Here is a 19,146-nt window from a genome sequence, read left to right on the forward strand (position 1 = left end):
TATATATATATAGAATGAGTGATTCATTTACATTGAAGTTAAGTTACACTCAATTATAGCTATTGATTTTTTTAAATCTAACAGATCAAATGAGTGACTGAAATAAGTTAAAAAGAGAAAACAGAATTTTAGATGGTCTTTAAGTTTTATTTATTCGGTCCATTAGATTTAAAAAAAATTAATGGCTGTGATTGAATATAATTAGTATAACTTAACTTGTGTGTAAACAAATTCATCCTCTAATATATATATATATATACTCAAATATTATCCACCACCAAGAATGCCATGTGGACAAGAGAATTTTAAAGCACCGGTTATCTGAGTTAATTTCTTAACAACTTGACTCATTTTCTTAACAACTTAACTAACTTGATCAAAATTCTTATACATTGTGAAATATCAATTTTATATATTTATTTACTAAAATCCTTATTTTATGAATCAATATCCTTTTTTCTTTAATTGGTTCTAGTTGGTGAATATTTTGCAAAGTTGATTGGGTAAGTTTACCACATAAAGAAGTGTTTTTTTAAGAATGTTTTTAAGGAAATCTAACCAAATGAGTGTTTAATTTGATTTTATAAAATCTGACTTGAATATCAAACTATAAATGTTCCATATAAGTTTTAATTGGCTAAATTGTAAACTCAACCCAAACGATGTTAATATAATTATGTATAAAAAATAAAATTATATACAATTAATAATTACTATTGTTACATGTACTATTATGTCTTTTAACTCGCATTCTTATTGTCTTGAGATTGAATAAAATGATAGGATAAAATTGTTCAGAAAAAATATACGCAATGACAGTGTATGAATTTTATATATACCGTCACTATATCGTCTACCATTCATCTTTAATTATCACTTAATTTTCAAAAAAGTAATATAAATGAGTGGTGTATGATGTGATGATTGTGTATAAATATTTATACTAGAAATGTTATTAAAATTGGATAGGTCTTCAAAGTACTGGTACATTAGTTTGTTGGTTTAACCAGTGATTCAATAATTAAATTGCATGTCAGTTATACCAGACAAACATGCTTATATTATATATACGTAAGTAATAAAAAAATTCAAATAGGTAAATACTCAAATTTATAATTCATGTTCATAATTTACTAAGAATTCTCGTACACAAACAAATTCAACAAATTCAAAATCTAAATTGCTATCAATCTACAAGTACTTAGTTTCACTTAATTATCAAACTCAAAAAATGAACACAATACACAAATTCCTACCTCAATCTACAAAAATATAATTTTAGAACTTTAACACCAAATGAAACTTATCACATATATAAAACACATACTCTCAAGACCAAACAAGGTAAATTACTAAATTAATTGTATTGATATATCATGATTGTAAAGGTCTTCTGCCTTTTATAAAAAAAATTGAACCTCTCTTTATGATTATAATTCGTAGATCACATAGAAACTTCAGCCATGTGGGTCAAAATCTTATTTTGGAAAATTTCAGAGGAAAAAATCAACACTATAAGCCATCTAAAATCTTTTTAGTCATGCCTAACAAAAACAATTGCAGAATTGAACTAGGAGTTAAGGTATTAATCAAGTAGCATGAATGGAAGGAGATCCCGGAAACAAAAAACTAGAAACGAGAAGGAAAAATAAGAAAGACTGGAATTGAGGCTAGAACTGAGCGAAGGCTGGAAACTAAGATACGAGAGAGGCTGGAATCAAATTCTAGAAGTTGTCAACGAAGAAGGAAGAAGAAGAAAAGGAAACTGTGGAAACTTGAAGAAGACAGTTATCTATATAACAAAAAAACTCATACCACATCAACTTGTGACAAATGTCACAACCTTTTGCAAAATTTTCCCCCTAAAAACACTTCATTGCTTAATGTGCGGCCTCACACATAAAAAAAACACCTTTACCAATTGTTTTAAGACTCATTAAGAACAATTATAATAATATTAATATCATATAATAAAGGGATTTGAATCTCTTTTCACATCCACTTTTTTTTCTCTATTTCTTTTCATATTCTCTCTTCTTATATGTTTTAAAACACATCATAAATGGACTTAAATTCCTTTCAACATCCACATTTTTTCTCTCCCTCTCTCCATTTCATTTCATATTCCCTCTTATTTTCTATTTCATATATCTTTCTTCTTACCTATTTCATATTTATCTCTTATTCCATGTGTCATATATTTATCTCTTTCTCTCTTATAGTTACAATCGAATGTTTCCTTCGTCGGGTAAACATCATAAAAAAAGCATGTCTAGTCATCGTTGTTAGACATGATATGATGACTTTTATATCCCGCTACTCAATCTTCATCATTGAAAATTTATTTTTAGTTTGTAGATATGTTCTTTAAATTGCATCTTTTCATTGATTTTTTATTTTATTTTTTAGATGTGTACTTATTTTATAGATTAGTTACTTTTTCATTGATTTTTTGTCTATTTTTATATAACAAAAAAACTTCTGTCACATTAGCTTGTGACACATGTTACAACCGCTAAAAATACTCTATTGCTTAATGTGCAGCTTCACACATCAGATAAAAAGCACCCTTAGCAATTGTTTCAACACTCATTAAGAACAATTATAATATTATTAATATCATATAATAAAGGGATTTGAATCCCTTTTCACATCCACTTTTTATTCTCTCTCTATTTCTTTTCATATTCTCTCTTCTTATATGTTTCAAAACACATAATAAATAGACTTCAATCCCTTTCAACATCCACATTTTCTCTCTCTTTCTCTCCATTTCGTTTCATATTCCCTCTTACTCTCTATTTCATATATCTTTCTTCTTACCTATTTCATATCTACCTCTTATTCTCTGTTTCACATTTCCTTCGTGGAGTTTACTTCATCATCATCACACAAAAAAGCATGTGTACCATCTTTGTTAGACATAATCTGATGATTTTTGTATTTCGCTACTCAATCTTCATCATTTTAAATTTGTTTTTATTTTGTAGATATGTTCTTTAAATTGCATCTTTTCATTGATTTTTTGTTTATTTTGTACATATGTACTTACTTTATAGAGTAGTTATCTTTTTCATTGATTTTTTGTCTATTTTTCCATAGATTTGTTTATTTTGTAGATCCGTTCTTTAACGTGCATTTTCATTGAATTTTTGTTTATTTTATAGATATGTTCTTATTTTGTCATTATTTTTGTTGTTTATTTTTCATTGTTTTGTTTATATGTTCTAATTGATTTTTGTATATATGTTCTCATTGATTTTATTATTTCATTATTTTGTAGATTTGTTCTTCTAATATCATCTTCTTTAACGTCTAATTTACAAGGATCTTATTCTTAAGAATGATCGAATCCTAAAAAACTAATAAACATGGTGACTTTCTCAAGTCCAATATACTTACTTTAACTATATCACATGTAAATATGTAGCCTCTGTCTAATGTTTCATATTTGATGAGATTTTTTGTAGTAATATGATTGAAATTTTTCATATGATATAGCCTATTAATAATTTCATCCTGATTCTTCAGGAAGTAAGACGTCATGCTGATGGAATGAGTTTCTTATATGATGTCAAAGTTCTCTCATTGTCAAAACTGATTTTAGCTTTTCATAATACAGTAAGATCCACTGCCATTTGATTATATTTTTGGTTGTTAAAAGGTTCTCTCATTAAGAAAATGTTTATATTATTTGTTTATAAAAGAAGTTATCTACATCTATTTAGGTTCCCTCAAGTCATATAAATGGTGTTGTGCTTTTTGAATATGCATTTGTGTATGATTTTGATTTTTAGGTACATACGTACAATAACAACATGTGCTAGAGAACATGACTCAAGTTAACTTAAAAATATATGTATTATGAATCATTGGTATCTTGGCTTTATTATCAAGAACATGATCACATCTAATATGCATGCATAATCACTTTAAAGTTTCATCTTCTATACTATCAAAATTTTCATATCGATAGTCAATGTACACGATGGGAAATCTCAAGCAGATGAGAATATTCTCAACTATAATGATAGTATGCTCAGACAATATGAAATAGACATCAAATTATTGATTTATAATTCACTTATCTTTCTTTGTCCCATCCGTCTCATGATATATTTATGGTTCCACTATCCATTGCACTTTGGATAATAAAATGTCCCGTCATTGAGACTCTATTTTTTTTTCATATAGCCCATTCAATTGTCTAATAATTTACTGATTATATTTCTCATCAATGACAATGATGATATTAATTAACAAAGAAGAATGCATATTACATTAGAGACAACCTTTATTTTGAAAAATTAAGGCTAAAATAATCCTAAATCATTTCCATTGTTATCTATTAAAATAGAGTAAATTACACTCACACTCCCTGAGTTTTAATGAAATTACAAAAATCACCAATACTTTTTTAAAACTTACACAAACCACCCCTAGTCATACATATACATTACACTGACTACCCATATAAGAGAGATAAGTGTAATTTCTTAAATAAAAATGGTGACAAATGTAATTAAGTCAAACAAAATATAGTATATTGTGAAGAAAAGTCCAAATAGTACAAGAGTCAGTAATTATTCATTATTTTGGTTAGTTACAATATAGTACGAAAGTAATTTAAACATCTCCTTAAACTTAATAATGCATTTTGTAACGAATAAAACATAATGAATATACATCAAATTTTATACTAGTTAGACTTGTCTTCACAATTTACCATATTTTGTTTGACTTAATTACACTCGTTACTATTTTTGTTTAAGAAATTACACTTATCTCTCTTATAAGGATAGTCATTGTAATGTATATGTACAATTAGGGGTGGTTTATGTATGTTTTAAAAAGGTCTTGGTAGTTTGTGTAATTTTACTAAAATTCAAGGGTGTCAGTGTAATTCACTCATTAAAATATTATTTTAGTTGTTATAATCCTAAATAATTAATGTTTCTTTGATTTTGAAAAAAAAAAATCTAAGCATTTAATTAAAATGTTCTCATTTCCATTTATTACTACTAGCGTGTTGATTGGCACTGTCGTGTCTGTCAAGCCGCTTTCCTATCGTTTGTAATGTGTATTCTACATGCTATAAATGTCAAATATAATAATTTGTGTTAGATATTGTAATTTGCAATTGAATATATTTGATTGTGATAATTGTTCAATTGTAAAAAATGGATGTATATAAAATTACGTTAAGTAGAACACACTAGTGTACTCAAATTTTTATTGGACTTGTTTTCATCCTTGTTGTAATCTAGAGTTAGGTAAGGAAGCATATGGCAATATGTTTTAGTGTAAAAATGAGGTGTTTTTAATTCAGGCTCAATTGGATGGTGCTACCACCTCCATTCTCTATAATGAAACATGAAGTATAAGATGTATGTATCCCACTATGAAAACTAAATTATAAGAAGATGAATATTTCTACTTAAATTAGAAATATCCATAGTGTAATTGGTTTATTTCACTACATACTATGGGCCTTTATCCTTTTTGACATTGTTACGTATCATCCTTAATCTATGCTTATGTTATATTCCTTCACCTTAGTTATTGGATGTGTATAAATAGTATGTAAAAATTAAGGGTTTTGTCATCCTTATCCCAAAGTTGGGAATAATAACTTAATAGATACTTGTTATTAAACAAATAATTGTAAATTTTTTTATTCTTTTGAATGTATATTTCCGAATAAAAATATCTACTTTTGAGTTTTATGAGCAATGTTAAGAAAACCAATTGTGAATTATAAAAGTTTTTATAATTAAATAAGTAGAAAACAAATACGTTAATACATATAGGCACAAAAAAGTTGTACGTCACTGCACTTATTCATGGATATAGCAGATAGGTAGATTTCAGTTTTTTGATTCATGCATATAATAAAAAACCATATAACTCAAGTGCACAATAACTGGAACTATATTTAATCAGAACTTGAAGTATGGTTAAGTCAATTTATAATATTGTTATATAATACTTAAAATTTAGAGTTAAATTAAACAATGAAAATTTTATTTTGAGTTGATTGAGATTTTATAAGTTGAACTTTTTATGTCACATTTTAAGTTGTAATTGAAATTAAGGATTATGTCCACAATTCATAAGTATACTAAGATTAAATCATCAACAAGAAAATGGAAATCATTTTTTTTTTGAATTTTTTTTTTTGTAAATGGTGCATGTATCATAGGTAGCAATAAATAAAAGACTAATAATGAACATATTAACATGTTGAAATTAAACTACATTATTATTATTAATTAAGAAAACATCATCATAAACAAAATTTGTTGAATAAAAATTGTGTTATGACTATCCTTGATATTGATGACTCTTTTGCTAATTTTTCAATAAAACAAACATAAAAATTATAAACGAAGAAACAACCTCTTTCCATATCTGAATATTATACTAATATTTCTCCTTTTTATTCAATAAGTGCTCGTAAATTTTTTACCGTCGTAGAAAAATTATATTTATAACCACTTGAGTTATTATATGTGATTTTATTTAGATACATAGAACATAGTCAAATATTTATGAGGATTATACATCGAATAAATCTTTATGGTGCATTACCAACAAAAAATAAACATCCATTGAATTTTTATTTAGATACATAGTGCAATAGTTACGGGGATTATGCATTGAATAAATCTTTATGGGGCATTACCAACAAAAGGTAAACCTCCATTCAACCATAATCACTTATCCAATTAGGAGGCAAATTCCTTCCAAAAACTCTATTCCTATTCCTAAATGTTTCTTTCAACCTGAACTCATCTTCAAGGCTCTATTCTTCTTTCAATCTGAACACAACTTCAAGGCTCTATTCTTCTTTGGTACACCATCTTGTTTGGTTGAATACAAAGAATGGTAGTAGTATTTTGATTCAAAATGAAAATAGATGGATTATATCTCACAGTAGTAATTGACTTTTAATTGGAGTGAATCAAAGTTACATGTCAAATGATAGTTATCAAATTATAAGTCATTTAAATAATTTCCACTTTAAATCTTATCAGAAAAATAATTATAGTAAAAGTTTATACAAATAGTTGTATTAATTATTGTTATGACTGCTACTATTAATATATTTATAGAACATAGAAAAAAGAAAAATATGAGAAATAGCTGAAAAAGTTAGACAAAATCACAGCTTCATGAAAAAATGATACATCACATGCCAGATCCTTGTTAAGTAGTAAATCTACACAAATATACATATAGATTAAGAACGTAGTAAAAACTTATTAACAAATTTTAAATTGGTTGTAGAATAGAGAAAAAATGGAAGAGATGAGAAATACCTTTAAGTTGGAAGAAATTATTTGTTCTAATGAAACAAATTTCAAGCCAAGATGAGTAGTAATAACAACATGTTCATACTTAGTTTAAGATTGTAAAATATTGAATGACATATGTATGTAGAATAAAAATGGGAAGAGAAACGTGTATGTAGTGAAAAAGTGGAAGAGATGAGAAATACCTTAAAGTTAGAAGAAATTATTTGTTCTAATGAAACAAAATTCAAGCCAAAATGAGTAGTAGTAGCGACATGTTCATACTTAGTTTAAGATAGTACCCCTTACCAATCTCAAACAAGTGGTCAATTGGAAGTATCAAATTGTGAGATTAAGAGCATATTGGAAAAGACAGTATCTAGGAGCAGGAAAGATTGGCCCTCAAAGCTTGATGATGCTTTGCGGGCTTACCATACTACATATAAAACACCTATTGGTATGTCATCATTTAGGTTGATATGATAAGTCCTTCCACCTTCTAGTGGAACTAGAGCATAAGGCGTATTGGACAGTCAAATTGCTAAACTTTGATCTGAAAGTTGCTGGAGAAAAGAGGAAGTTCCAACTACAAGAGTTGGAAGAACTGCGGTTGGATGTTTTGTGAGAATGCTCGCACTTATAAGGAAAGAACATAAAGATGACATGACAAACACATACTCCGTAGATAATTCCAAGTAGGGGAACTAGTTCTCTTATTCAACTCTAAATTGAGGCTTTTTCCAAGGAAGCTAAAGTCTAGATGGTCAGGCCCGTTCAGAGTCACCAAAGCCCTTATGAAACAACCGAGATATGGAATGAGGAAATGGGAAACTTTAAGGTGAATGGTCAACGTTTGAAGCATTAGCTAGCAGGTGCGCGACTAGAGAAACAAACAAACATAGCCCTCTTGGACCCTACTTAAGCTGCAAGGATCAACTGTCAAGCTAATGACGTTAAACGAGGGCTTCGTGGGAGGCAACCCACACTTTAGGTACATTTTTCTAATTCATTAATTTTAGTGTTGGCTTTAGTGCCTCCCTGAGTTTGGAGTGTTTGTAAGGGGATGTATATAGTGTCAGCCACAAAAAAAATCATGAACATTAAAAAAATAAAAAAACAAAAAAACAAAAAAATTACATGGAGAAGTGGCAACACGACAATGCATATTAGCTGACTCATTCAATAGGGTATTTGGACTTAGTCCATCTAGGACATATGGGCCATTTGGGACCTTTCTCTCTTCTTTTGTAGGTACTCATTACACCCAATAAAGCCGACCACTTATAATTGGCACATGAGTTAAGGACACTTCCTACCTAACCCGTGAAGTTTCTTTTTCTTTCTCTTATTGTTTAGATTTTTATATTGGGGAAATGTAAATTTCTAAGCTTAAGGGGGTTTTGCATTTTGATATCTCATTCATGTCATGTATATCGTATAGATTTTAAATTTTTTTATGTTCAATATTCATATTATCATACATTAGCATATGTTTCATATTTCATCTATTATCTGTTTTGTTCTATGTGTTTTATGTCTGCTTTAAATGAAAAAGTGTGTATGAATGATGATTGCTGATATGTGACCCCCATTGAAGAAAAAAATTGTTGATAGAATTATAACATAAAAGACATTAGATTAGACAATTGTGAATTAAATTTAGTTAAATAAAGGTCATTGTTTCATAACTTTTGTCGAATGTACGAAATGTGAGAAACTTGTGTAAAACACAATACATGTTCTAATTTGAATTGACAATGGCATAAAACCCATTTTATTTCTTTTATGATTGTATAATTTTTTATGATTGTACATTTTAGAACTTGATTTGTGACCGTTTCAAGATTGAAGTCTATCTTATACATTAAAATGATAGCGGCAATTAGGACTTTTTTCTTTTGACCTTCAAATTCTTTCTATTAACAATGAAAACTCATTAGTCTCCCACTTTTGAGCCTAAAGTTTAATGATTTTTCATAGCTACTCAAATGAGGGTTGGGGTAATTTGTGATGTTTGGTTGAAGCAATGAGAAATGTAAAAATTCTCTGTGTAGTAAAAGAAACCATAAAAAGGTGAAAAAGAAAAAAATAATAATTGTTTCTCTTCTAGAAAAATAATATGAATGAATCACACAATTTGAAAAATAATAATACAAAGTATACTAAATGAGAAAGGATTAAAAAATTATGATGTGAAGAGAAGTTTTGATCACAAAAGGATCATATGATAGAGTAAGAACTATTAAGATAATCTCAATGCTTCAATCAGTTGTCTAAAAAGTTTAAGTATTTTGGGAAACAGTTGTAAGCCTTTTGAATTATCCTTTCATTATTTATCTCACCTTAAATCATTCACCTTGGTCCCATTACAACCACTTAAAGACCTCTTGATTTTTGCATGCATTCAAATATTGTCAGTGACGATTTGGTCTATAATCAAGCCTATGATAATTTACTTTGAGGAAAATTTGAGCGAAATACAATGACCTTTAAACACATGAGAGTGATGAGAGAAGAGTGACCCTATATTCATATAGTTGTTATGATCCAAAGACTTAGCTTGAATTGAATGTGTTTATGATTGTCTTGTCTTGATGTCTGGATAGTTTTAAAACTATCATGAGATTGCTTGTTATTTTGTGTCATGGTTTCAATATTATCATTCATACAGGATTGTGGAAGTTAGACATAATACTGTTTGAGGACAAGCAAAAGTTAAACTTGAGGGGATTTGATGAGTGTGAAATTATACTACATTTGCATTGCATTTAACTTGCATTTTAGGACATAATTAGGACTATGAGATTCTTTTTATCTTTAATTTCTCTTTGTTCGGGTTGAGCGGATGTTTTTGGCTATGTTGTGCAGTTGGATAGATTGAATCCAAAAAGAGTAGAGATTGAGTGCAAGAAGATTGCATTCAGGGTTGATGTTATGCGAAGACCAATTGAATGGCCAAAAGAAGTCGCCTTGGAGCCTAGATCGAAGAGAAGCAACTTCAAGTAAAGGCGCCACAAACACCCACGGTCGTGTATGTTATATTCTATTCCTATTTTTTAGATTTGTTTTGTTGGGCTTAGCCCAATATTTCGTAATTAGGATAAATGAGGATTTTCCCTCAAGGATTGAACACACTTTAAAGTACACTTCTCTAATTTAGAATTTGGAATTCTCTTCTCCATCATGAGTGAGTAATTCCCTTTATTTCTAGGATTGGTGTCATGGCCCTTTTACATTCAATAAACATTTGTTCTCACTTCTATTTTATTGATTGTTGTGAGTGGAATCATTAAACTGAGTTTTATTCGTGAGTTGTGTGACCAAAAAATTACACATCTTAGATACATTGGGAAAGGACCGAGAGGTGAACCAAATATCTGATCATTCAGTTATACAAAATAGTATAATAATTCACGAGAGTAGTATTAGAATTCTCGAGGTTTCTGGAATTCACCTTGGGTTGCTACGAAGCGATTATATAGAAAGATCCAAGTAAAAGATCTGATTGATAATCCTACCACGAGAGTAGGTGTGACTTCAATTGAGTACACGTGTTGAAGTTCGAGAGAGGATGACACATATCAAAGAGCAATTCCCCCTCACATATCAAGGATTTGCAAGTGTAAAACCAATAACCTTTATCATGAGAACTCTTCCTAAATTAGATTTCGGTCATTTTTTTTTATATTTTAATAATTATTTTGATAGTTATAAATTCAATTTTATTCCCAATTTGAGTTTAAGTATAAGTTAATTGTTACAATTAAAGGAATTTTTCAATCCTCATAGAATCGATATTTTATTACTTGACGACACAATCGTGCTCTTATGATTTTCCCTATCAACTGCTTTTATCCCTTTGCTAGAGGCATATGTCTCTACTACAAATGTTTGAGTGAAGTCAGGGACAACCAGTAAATGAAGTTTAACCATGGCGACCTGAAAGTGCAATGTGTCAAGAGAGCACTTAAGTTTGCCTATGTTTTGATGAAGACAAAGGACTTAGTTAAAGCTTAAAGATAACTCAACAAATCAACATGTCAAAAATTCAAGAGCTTCATGTCTAGACTAGAGTCGTAGATGTGTCTTAGTTATTGAGTCTAGGTTAGGTAAACCTAGATGCAAATCTCACAAAGTCTAAAAACTATCATATCATTTACATTAGACATGCCATCTAGTGTATTATACGTTCATGCATTAATCATACATGTTATTTGTGCATTTTAGGCATAACATAAAGGTAAAACATGTATAGTTAATAAGCATAACATAAAGGTAGTTTACCAATTAACATCTTAACTGAAAATATGCTAGTTAATCGATTAAATGAAGCTTTAATCGATTAATGCGAAAACAGTTTTTTTAACAATTTCAACAGATAACTGAAAAACAAATTTCAGTTACTCTCTAACAGCCTGTTAATCGATTAACATGCAATATAATTCATTAATTAGGTGAAAAACAATTTTTCTATATAAACTGTATTTTCAACATATTTGATATACGATTTAATACATTCATACATTCATATTAAAATTGCGAAGTTGCGTATTTTCATGTTCAATGTATGTCATATAGGCAGAGAGGATTGCATGTGAGATTGGAGTGAGATAATATTATGCTCAGGGACTAACATGTCATCCATTGCATATTATCAAATGTGTTCATCATCCTATCTTGTTCTTGCATGATTATTTCACTACTGTTTAAAGATTTCTTAAGGGTAGAAATTACATGTTCTTCATGATTTTGATCTTATACATGTTCATAGTAATTGTGAGATTTGTATAGGGTTTATAGCTTGTTCTTTCTTGTAATATTTGAGTAATTTTGTGTTTCACATTACTCTGTCTTTTTTGTGTTGTTTGTGTAACAAGGAAAGTTGTCTCTTGGTATCGTACCACCAACAAGATTAGAGAGTCTTCACCAAGACTTGGAGGTCTTGAGTTTAGAGCATACTGGATCGTAGGAAAGGTTTTCCTAGGCGATTGGGTATGGTCAAACTAAGATAGAGGTTCTGAGAACTCAAGAAGATAACGTTCAAGGTCTTGTAATTGGAAGTGTGAATGTAAGACACATTGGTTTCAATTTTAGTGAAGAAAATCTCCCAGATCAGAGGGAAGGACAGGATGTTCAAATATAGTATTACTGCCAAATAAAGATCATTTTTGTTCAAATATATATGCTATATCATTTATGTATAATCTGTAATTGGCTATGTAATTGAGCCATTCAGCAACTGCTAATTTTGTGCGACTTAATCGATTAAGTCATAGCTTTAATCGATTAACTGAGTAATTTTCCAAAATAGGGCTTTGGTGCAAATAGTGGTAAGTGGGAACCGCGACACCTATTCACCCCCCCCTTCTAGGTGTATTCTGTCACTGATACCTAACACGACCTTCAAAGTTTCAAAAGCTTTTGTAGCCTTCTCAGTCCATAAATCCTTCTTCAAAAGTTCAGTGATGGGCTTGGCTATCTTCCCATAATCCTTCACAAACCTCCTGTAGTAGCCAGTGAGTCCCTAGAATCCTCTTAAACTCTTTATCTCCTTGGGTCTAGGCCAATAACACATTGTTGTAACCTTTGTCTTGTCAGCCTTACCCCTTGACAAGAGATTACATGACCCAAGTATTCCAGCGTAGCTTGAGCAAATGTGCACTTCTTCTTGTTAGCCCTTAATGAATGAGCTTGAATCACCTTTAATACCAACTGCAAATGGTTCTCATGGGTCCCCATGTCCTTACTAAACACTAGAATATCATCAAAAAAGACTAAGACAAACTTTCTGAGGAATGGCCTCAACACTTCATTCATCAATACTTAAAAAGTAGAAGGTGCATTGGTTAGTCCAAAGGGCATAACCACAAACTCATAGTTCCCTTCATGAGTTCTAAAAGTAGTTTTCTCTATGTCTTGGTCCCTCATCCTAATCTGGTGATATCCAGATTTAAGATCCAGCTTAGAAAAAATATGAGCTCCTCCTAACTCATCTAACAACTCTTCTATGATGGGAATGAGAAATTTGTTAGAGATAGTTACCTTGGTGAGGACTTTGTAGTCATACATAGAACCTCCAACCCTCATCCTTCTTCTTAACCAAGATGATGAGGTTAGAATATGGACTTATGTTAGGCCTAATTACCCCTACTTGTAGCATCTCTATTACCAATTTTTCAATTTCAGTCTTTTGGTAATAATGGTACATGTAGGGTCTCATATTAGATATGTTGGCTCCTTCCTTGAGGTAGACGACATGGTCTTGCTTTCTTCTAGGAGGAAGGCCTTCAGAGTCTGCAAACACTCCCTCAAATTGTTGCAAAACTACTTCCACCCCTGCTGGAATACTAGTAGAGGGGGCATGGATACCCTCTGGTTCAACATAATGCAGCAATAACCCCTCACCTTCTTCCCTCAACACTTGTAGGAAGGCTCCTAGACGAAGTTGAGTCTTGGATAAAATTGGACCCCCTCTAATCTTATGGACTATTCGTATACTCCTTAGAGTCAACTCCAACTTGTCAAAATCTGCCTTCACCTCCCATAAGTTGGCTAGCCATTCCAAACCCAAGACCATATCTACCCCCTTCAATTAAAAGAGATAGAACTCTTGGGTCAATTCCAATCCTTGCAACACAAGCTTCAACTGAGTTCATTTTCCTTGATAATGGATCTTGTGTCCATCCCCTACCTCCACCACGTATCTAGGAGTAGTTTGTACCTCTAGCTGCAACTGATCAACTAGTTTGGATGAGATGAAGTTGTGAGAGGCCCCACAGTTAAGTATCACCACCTCTCTATCCCTCAAACAAGCAGCAACCTTCCAAGAATTTGCAGTGGTTAATCCTGCCATGGCCTAGAGTGATAATTGGAAAGAATGCAAATTGGCCTCCATGGGTACTTCAATTTCCCCCTCCACTTCATCCTTTTCCTCCTCCATCAATAGCATTCTCAAATGCTTGTTCTTGCATTTATGATCACTGTTATAGGTCTCATCACACCTAAAACATAGTCCTTTTTGTCTCTTCTCCCTCATTTCAGCTCCAATGAGGTGTTTAAACCCTCCTACTCTACTCCTACCACCATCCACTAATTGTGAGTAGCTTATATTGATAAAAGCACTCCCAATAGAAGACTGGTCATATTTTTTCTCTGTCCAAGGCTTGGATTCCACAATTACAGATCTAGTAGGGATATTAGATTTAGTGTAACTAGTGGATCTAGCATAGCTGTTGTTATTCATCTTCCCCTGCACAATCACATTCTTTTCCTCAATCATTAGTGATTTGTGAATTTCCTAAGACAAATTAGGGTGTTCAAACAACCTTACTTCAACTTTAATCTCATCCTTTAGCACATTCAAGAAGATTCCCTTGACAAAATTTGGGTCAATCTCCTTGAGCGCTCCAACATACTTTTCGAATTCCTCCATATAGTCTTCCATTGTCCCTAGTTGCTTCAAGGCCAATAACTTCTCAAAAGGATTTTGTACCATGGAAGGTTGGAACCTTCTAACCATAGAGTGGGGGTTGCACCTGCTCCACCATTGGTACCAACTGAGTGCTTTACCTTTAAGAGCCATCAAGGTAGCTTGCATTTTCTCCTCCTCAGTCACCTCCTTCAACAAGAAATTCCTCTCCAACCTACGAGTCCAGCCAAAAGCATCCTCCCCTGAAAAATGGGAATGTCCAGCTCCTCCATCTCTCCCTTCCACAATTTTCCTTGAATTCATGCTCACCCCTAAATTCACTTCCTTCATCATGTGTACCGGGAACCCTAACCCTGGTAGTGAGTTGGGATAGTGTCTCCTCCAATCTTTTCATCCTTGCCTTGTTCAGTTCACTTCAAATTCGTTGTTCTTCTCTCTCCCTTCTCACCTCCTCACTTCTTAGACACAGTCTTCAGCATTTCGTGTCATTCCTCTTGTGGAAACCATACGCAAAACTCTTCTTAGAAGCGTGTATGATCAGGGCACTAGGATGGTGCGCTGATACCAGTGTTAGGAACTGGATTTTAGAAAGAAGAAAAATTAGAAAGTATGTGAAAAAGAATGATGTTCAAGATTTTGAATGATCTTCAATGATTTATGTATTATTCAACTAAGAACTCAATGTTGTGAATTGTTACACTGAGAAAGAATTCACTGGAATAACTAATTCTTCAATCAGTTACCCGTCCCTTCAAATCCTCACTTTACAAAAGATGAGTAACTAACAATCCCCTCTTTCTATTTATAACCCTTCCCTCCTAACTAACCCCTAACTACCTTAATTCTAGACTTATTCCTTCTAACATACACATAGTATAATATAGTTAGGATTCTTTGGCACATCACAACCATGATTTAATATCTTCACCAGCCTGGATTCACAATTATCATTTACATATTTGCTATTGAAAATAGAGGTTAGTCTAATTCCTAGGGAAAGAAGGAAACCAAAAGAAAAAAAACAAAGGTAAAATAATTGAGAAAGATTTAGAAATCAATGCTTTATAAATGCACATGATTTATGACAGACCATTACAACGTCATTTGATCTATATAGCTGACCTCACCTAGTGAGATTAAGGCTCGGCTTTTTTTGAATATTTATGAGGACAACACATAGCCTTGACAACTAGTTGGTGAAAAGTCTCACACTTTCTCCTTACCTTTACCCTTTTTCCCATGTGTGCCACCATCATAAATTCATTCATATGGAGAAAAGGTGGAGGCAGGTAATCTCACCTCATCTTTTCACAAGATGGGCATGGCCTTTCTCACCAAGAAGCATATTATTATGTTTATACCACATCAAAAATTGCTACTCTAAGTACCTTTTGATAGGTAGAGTTGTGTTTCCAAACAAAATACTGACAGAAACAGCCATCATGACAAAGACATGGACTTAAATCATAAAAATCCTTTCATGTTCTCTGCTAGAAAAGTCTGGTAACACACATATAGTAATGCTGGCAACAATCAGAAAAATCATATCCCTTGTGTTTACTTCTATCCCCTATATTACTGTCCAAATAGAAAAAGTTCTGTTGTTTTGTTTGCACTTTAGTACCTCTGCACAATCTGTGAAATCATAAATATGTAGATAGATAAACTTTTCAAGTTCTTCACTTAACAGCTTGTTAGGGAACAGAGAAGCAAACTTTATACAGGACTGAGTGCCAGCCATCACGAGACATGAAGAAGCTTGTTAACAGCTGAGTCCAGAGCATCTACATGCCTTCTTAGGATTTTACTTCAAACCATTAAGGATTCAATGTAAAAATTGTAAACTACGATTAAAGAAGGCAGAAAAACAAGGATACTCTAACACTCCAAGGATTTCCTAATCAAGTCTTTAGCAGAAAGAGAATACAATTGGTGCTAAATGCTATTATACCAAATGCTAATTACACAGACATCACTGTCACAATTCCAACCATTTGATTGAAGGTCCTCCTAGAACTTCTATATATGCCTACTTTGATTCTTTTACCTTGTGTTTGTAACAACTAACAATCACTTATCTACCTCACAAAGTAATAGAAGCAACCTTTCATTGGGAAAAAAATTGTGAAATGAATCTTTATCCTGTAAAAATGCATGAAGAAATAGATAAATCACAACAAATTAGTTAGAAAATAGTAAAGTAATTGGATACAGTTGGGATGCTAAAGAATCAATGTTCTTCATCTCCTCATTCAATCTGCACCCAAAAAAGGAAAAAGAAAAGGATTAGGAACTAATCTCCTTCAACATGAAGCTTCATCTATTTTCATTTACTTTCTTCAATATACTTTTTCCATTTTCAATTTTATAAATAATAATAAACTAATGGACAAATTTTAAGCATTGTTTTCTAGATACTTATTATGTTGTTTTGAAATAAAATAGATCATCTGTTCCATCTTCTAACTTTAAAAATAAGTAATAAACTTATGTGTTGTTCTTTGGGTACATGTGAAGTTATTTTCCACTAAAAAGATAAAATGTTTGTTATGGCTGATAAGCAACACAACTATTCAAAGAACAACAGCACCTAAGGTGGTTGGGAACCGGGGCATGGTTTTGTGTTTGGTTCTATCCTTTCTAGTGGAACCAAAGTGTCCCACTTTTTAACTGTTATTCTATCTGCGTTGTTTATTCCGTCCAGTCCTGTTCTAGCATGTCGATTATAGCTCACCAAGTGTTCACATATAATGAGATGAGAAGGTGGATGTATACCTGAGGCAGGAATTAATATAGCGATTCCCCTTGGTTGCTGCATCAAGCACTGCAATGCAAACCACAAAGATATCAATATCATGATTCTTTGCGCCTAAAATTATTTATTGCATATACAAAGTTGCAGCTCTCCCGGGAGACCGAAACACAAAAAACAAGGTTATAATTATCCTATCAGCCGGTTCAATCGGAAAACCAGTGAAACAATCCAATATAGGTATGGTATGATAATTATATCAAACATATAAATAAACTATTCTAAACCGGTCAATACCGAAAAATATGGTCAACCTTTATCGTATCATTCTAGTCAAAATCAGTTTTTGGATGAAAATTATTCATATTTTTCAAAATAACATCCTAAGATCACCTTGAACTCGATAGTTGTTTGTAACATCATGAATCATTGAACCATTTCAACAATTGAGCCCGATGTTGCAAATAATATTTATACTCACAAATGTATTGTATTTATTAGAATATATGTAGCTTAAGCAATATGCAGTTTAATTATCATTATATCAGTACTCTTAAATGTATGATAACAGATTAAACAACTATTAACTAATACTAATACAAACAATTAACATAAAAAACTTATTTGAAAAGGTCATTCATTTAAATTGTGGACAGCGTCACCTGATGTGACTGCAATATTGCAATATTGTGTTTGCGGTAAACACCACAACTGCATCACACCGCAATTACGGAGTGACTCTGAATCACATACAATGATGTGGCCGCATCCGGCCGACTGCATTTGGATTGCATCCGGCAACATCATACCGCATCAAATTTAAAATATTTTTTTAATTTCAAATAATTCACACCGCAATGGCCCCAATCCGCATCAGCCGCAATGACCACAATGACAATAACAATAACCGCAACCGCAATTTAAAACATTGGAAAAAGTTAAGAGAGTGATTGAATTTAAGCTGTAGATGCAACGGTTACCAGATTCTTGAAGGCGACCAGTAGCGTCAGCAAAGCAGTGCATATGACCGACAGTGGTGGTTGTAGAGTTAGAGAGAGCTAATCGGAGAGAGGCGAAGAGAGAAGTAAAGCTCTCTGCGATGGCCAATGAGTCTCTCTCCGCCACTTCAATCGCTTTCACAATCTCACTCTGATTCAAACCTGATGACTCTATTTCTGATATTGGGGTTTCTGTTTCAGTTCCAGTTTCTGGATTGGTATGACCACCTTCTTCTTCTCTGTCCTCCATTTTCTTCTTGAAATTGAAATTGATCCAAGATGAGCAAGGATAGGTTGTAAGTATGATGATTAATTAACGCAAACAAACCCCCCAACAAGTTGAGGGAGGAGCAGATGAACCAAATGTCCAGGTCCTAAATCCTTATTTTATTTTATTATGTAGTTTTTTTGCTTGTAACAAATATTAATTTTTATTTTAGGGACTATTTGTAATCTAACTACTTTGGTATTTGTTTGAACTCGAATACATACAGGAAGGATCTGTTTACACTCCAGTTAAGTTACATTCGATTTCAACTATTTATTTTCTTAAATACGAATGAAATGAGTGAGTGAAATAAATGATGAGGAAAAAAAAAGAAATTTTAAATAACTATTAGGTTTCACTCATTTCGTCTGGTAGATTTAAAAAAAATGAATGGTTAAAATTGA

At 31.9% G+C, this 19,146-nt stretch overlaps 1 protein-coding gene and 1 long non-coding RNA gene across 2 annotated transcripts; one reads left to right on the forward strand and one right to left on the reverse strand.

Annotated features, from left to right (window-relative positions):
- Positions 3,808–16,320, forward strand: LOC109330531. Its single transcript, XR_002105678.1, has 3 exons — positions 3,808–3,820; positions 14,051–14,055; positions 15,999–16,320. It is a non-coding gene; the product is annotated as an uncharacterized LOC109330531 (long non-coding RNA).
- On the reverse strand, positions 16,181–18,844 carry LOC109330530. Its single transcript, XM_019564747.1, has 4 exons — positions 18,457–18,844; positions 17,500–17,548; positions 16,937–16,981; positions 16,181–16,531 (listed from the first exon to the last, which is right to left on the reverse strand). Exons 1-4 carry the CDS (start codon positions 18,722–18,724, stop codon positions 16,465–16,467), a joined length of 429 nt encoding a protein of 142 aa, XP_019420292.1. The 5' UTR covers positions 18,725–18,844; the 3' UTR covers positions 16,181–16,464.

Source organism: Lupinus angustifolius, chromosome LG17, assembly GCF_001865875.1.
Source record: "Lupinus angustifolius cultivar Tanjil chromosome LG17, LupAngTanjil_v1.0, whole genome shotgun sequence".
Lineage (NCBI taxonomy): Eukaryota > Viridiplantae > Streptophyta > Magnoliopsida > Fabales > Fabaceae > Lupinus > Lupinus angustifolius.

What these genes read in the sequence shown, in the direction of transcription:
- LOC109330530 (XM_019564747.1), bottom strand. Translation starts at nt 18,724, where the DNA reads ATGGAGGACAGAGAAGAAGAAGGTGGTCATACCAATCCAGAAACTGGA. An exon ending in TGGTCGCCTTCAAGAATCTG is followed by an intron (nt 17,549 to 18,456) that starts GTAACCGTTGCA and finishes TTTGCATTGCAG; the next exon opens with TGCTTGATGCAGCAACCAAG. An exon ending in TATATTAATTCCTGCCTCAG is followed by an intron (nt 16,982 to 17,499) that starts GTATACATCCAC and finishes TTTTGGGTGCAG; the next exon opens with ATTGAATGAGGAGATGAAGA.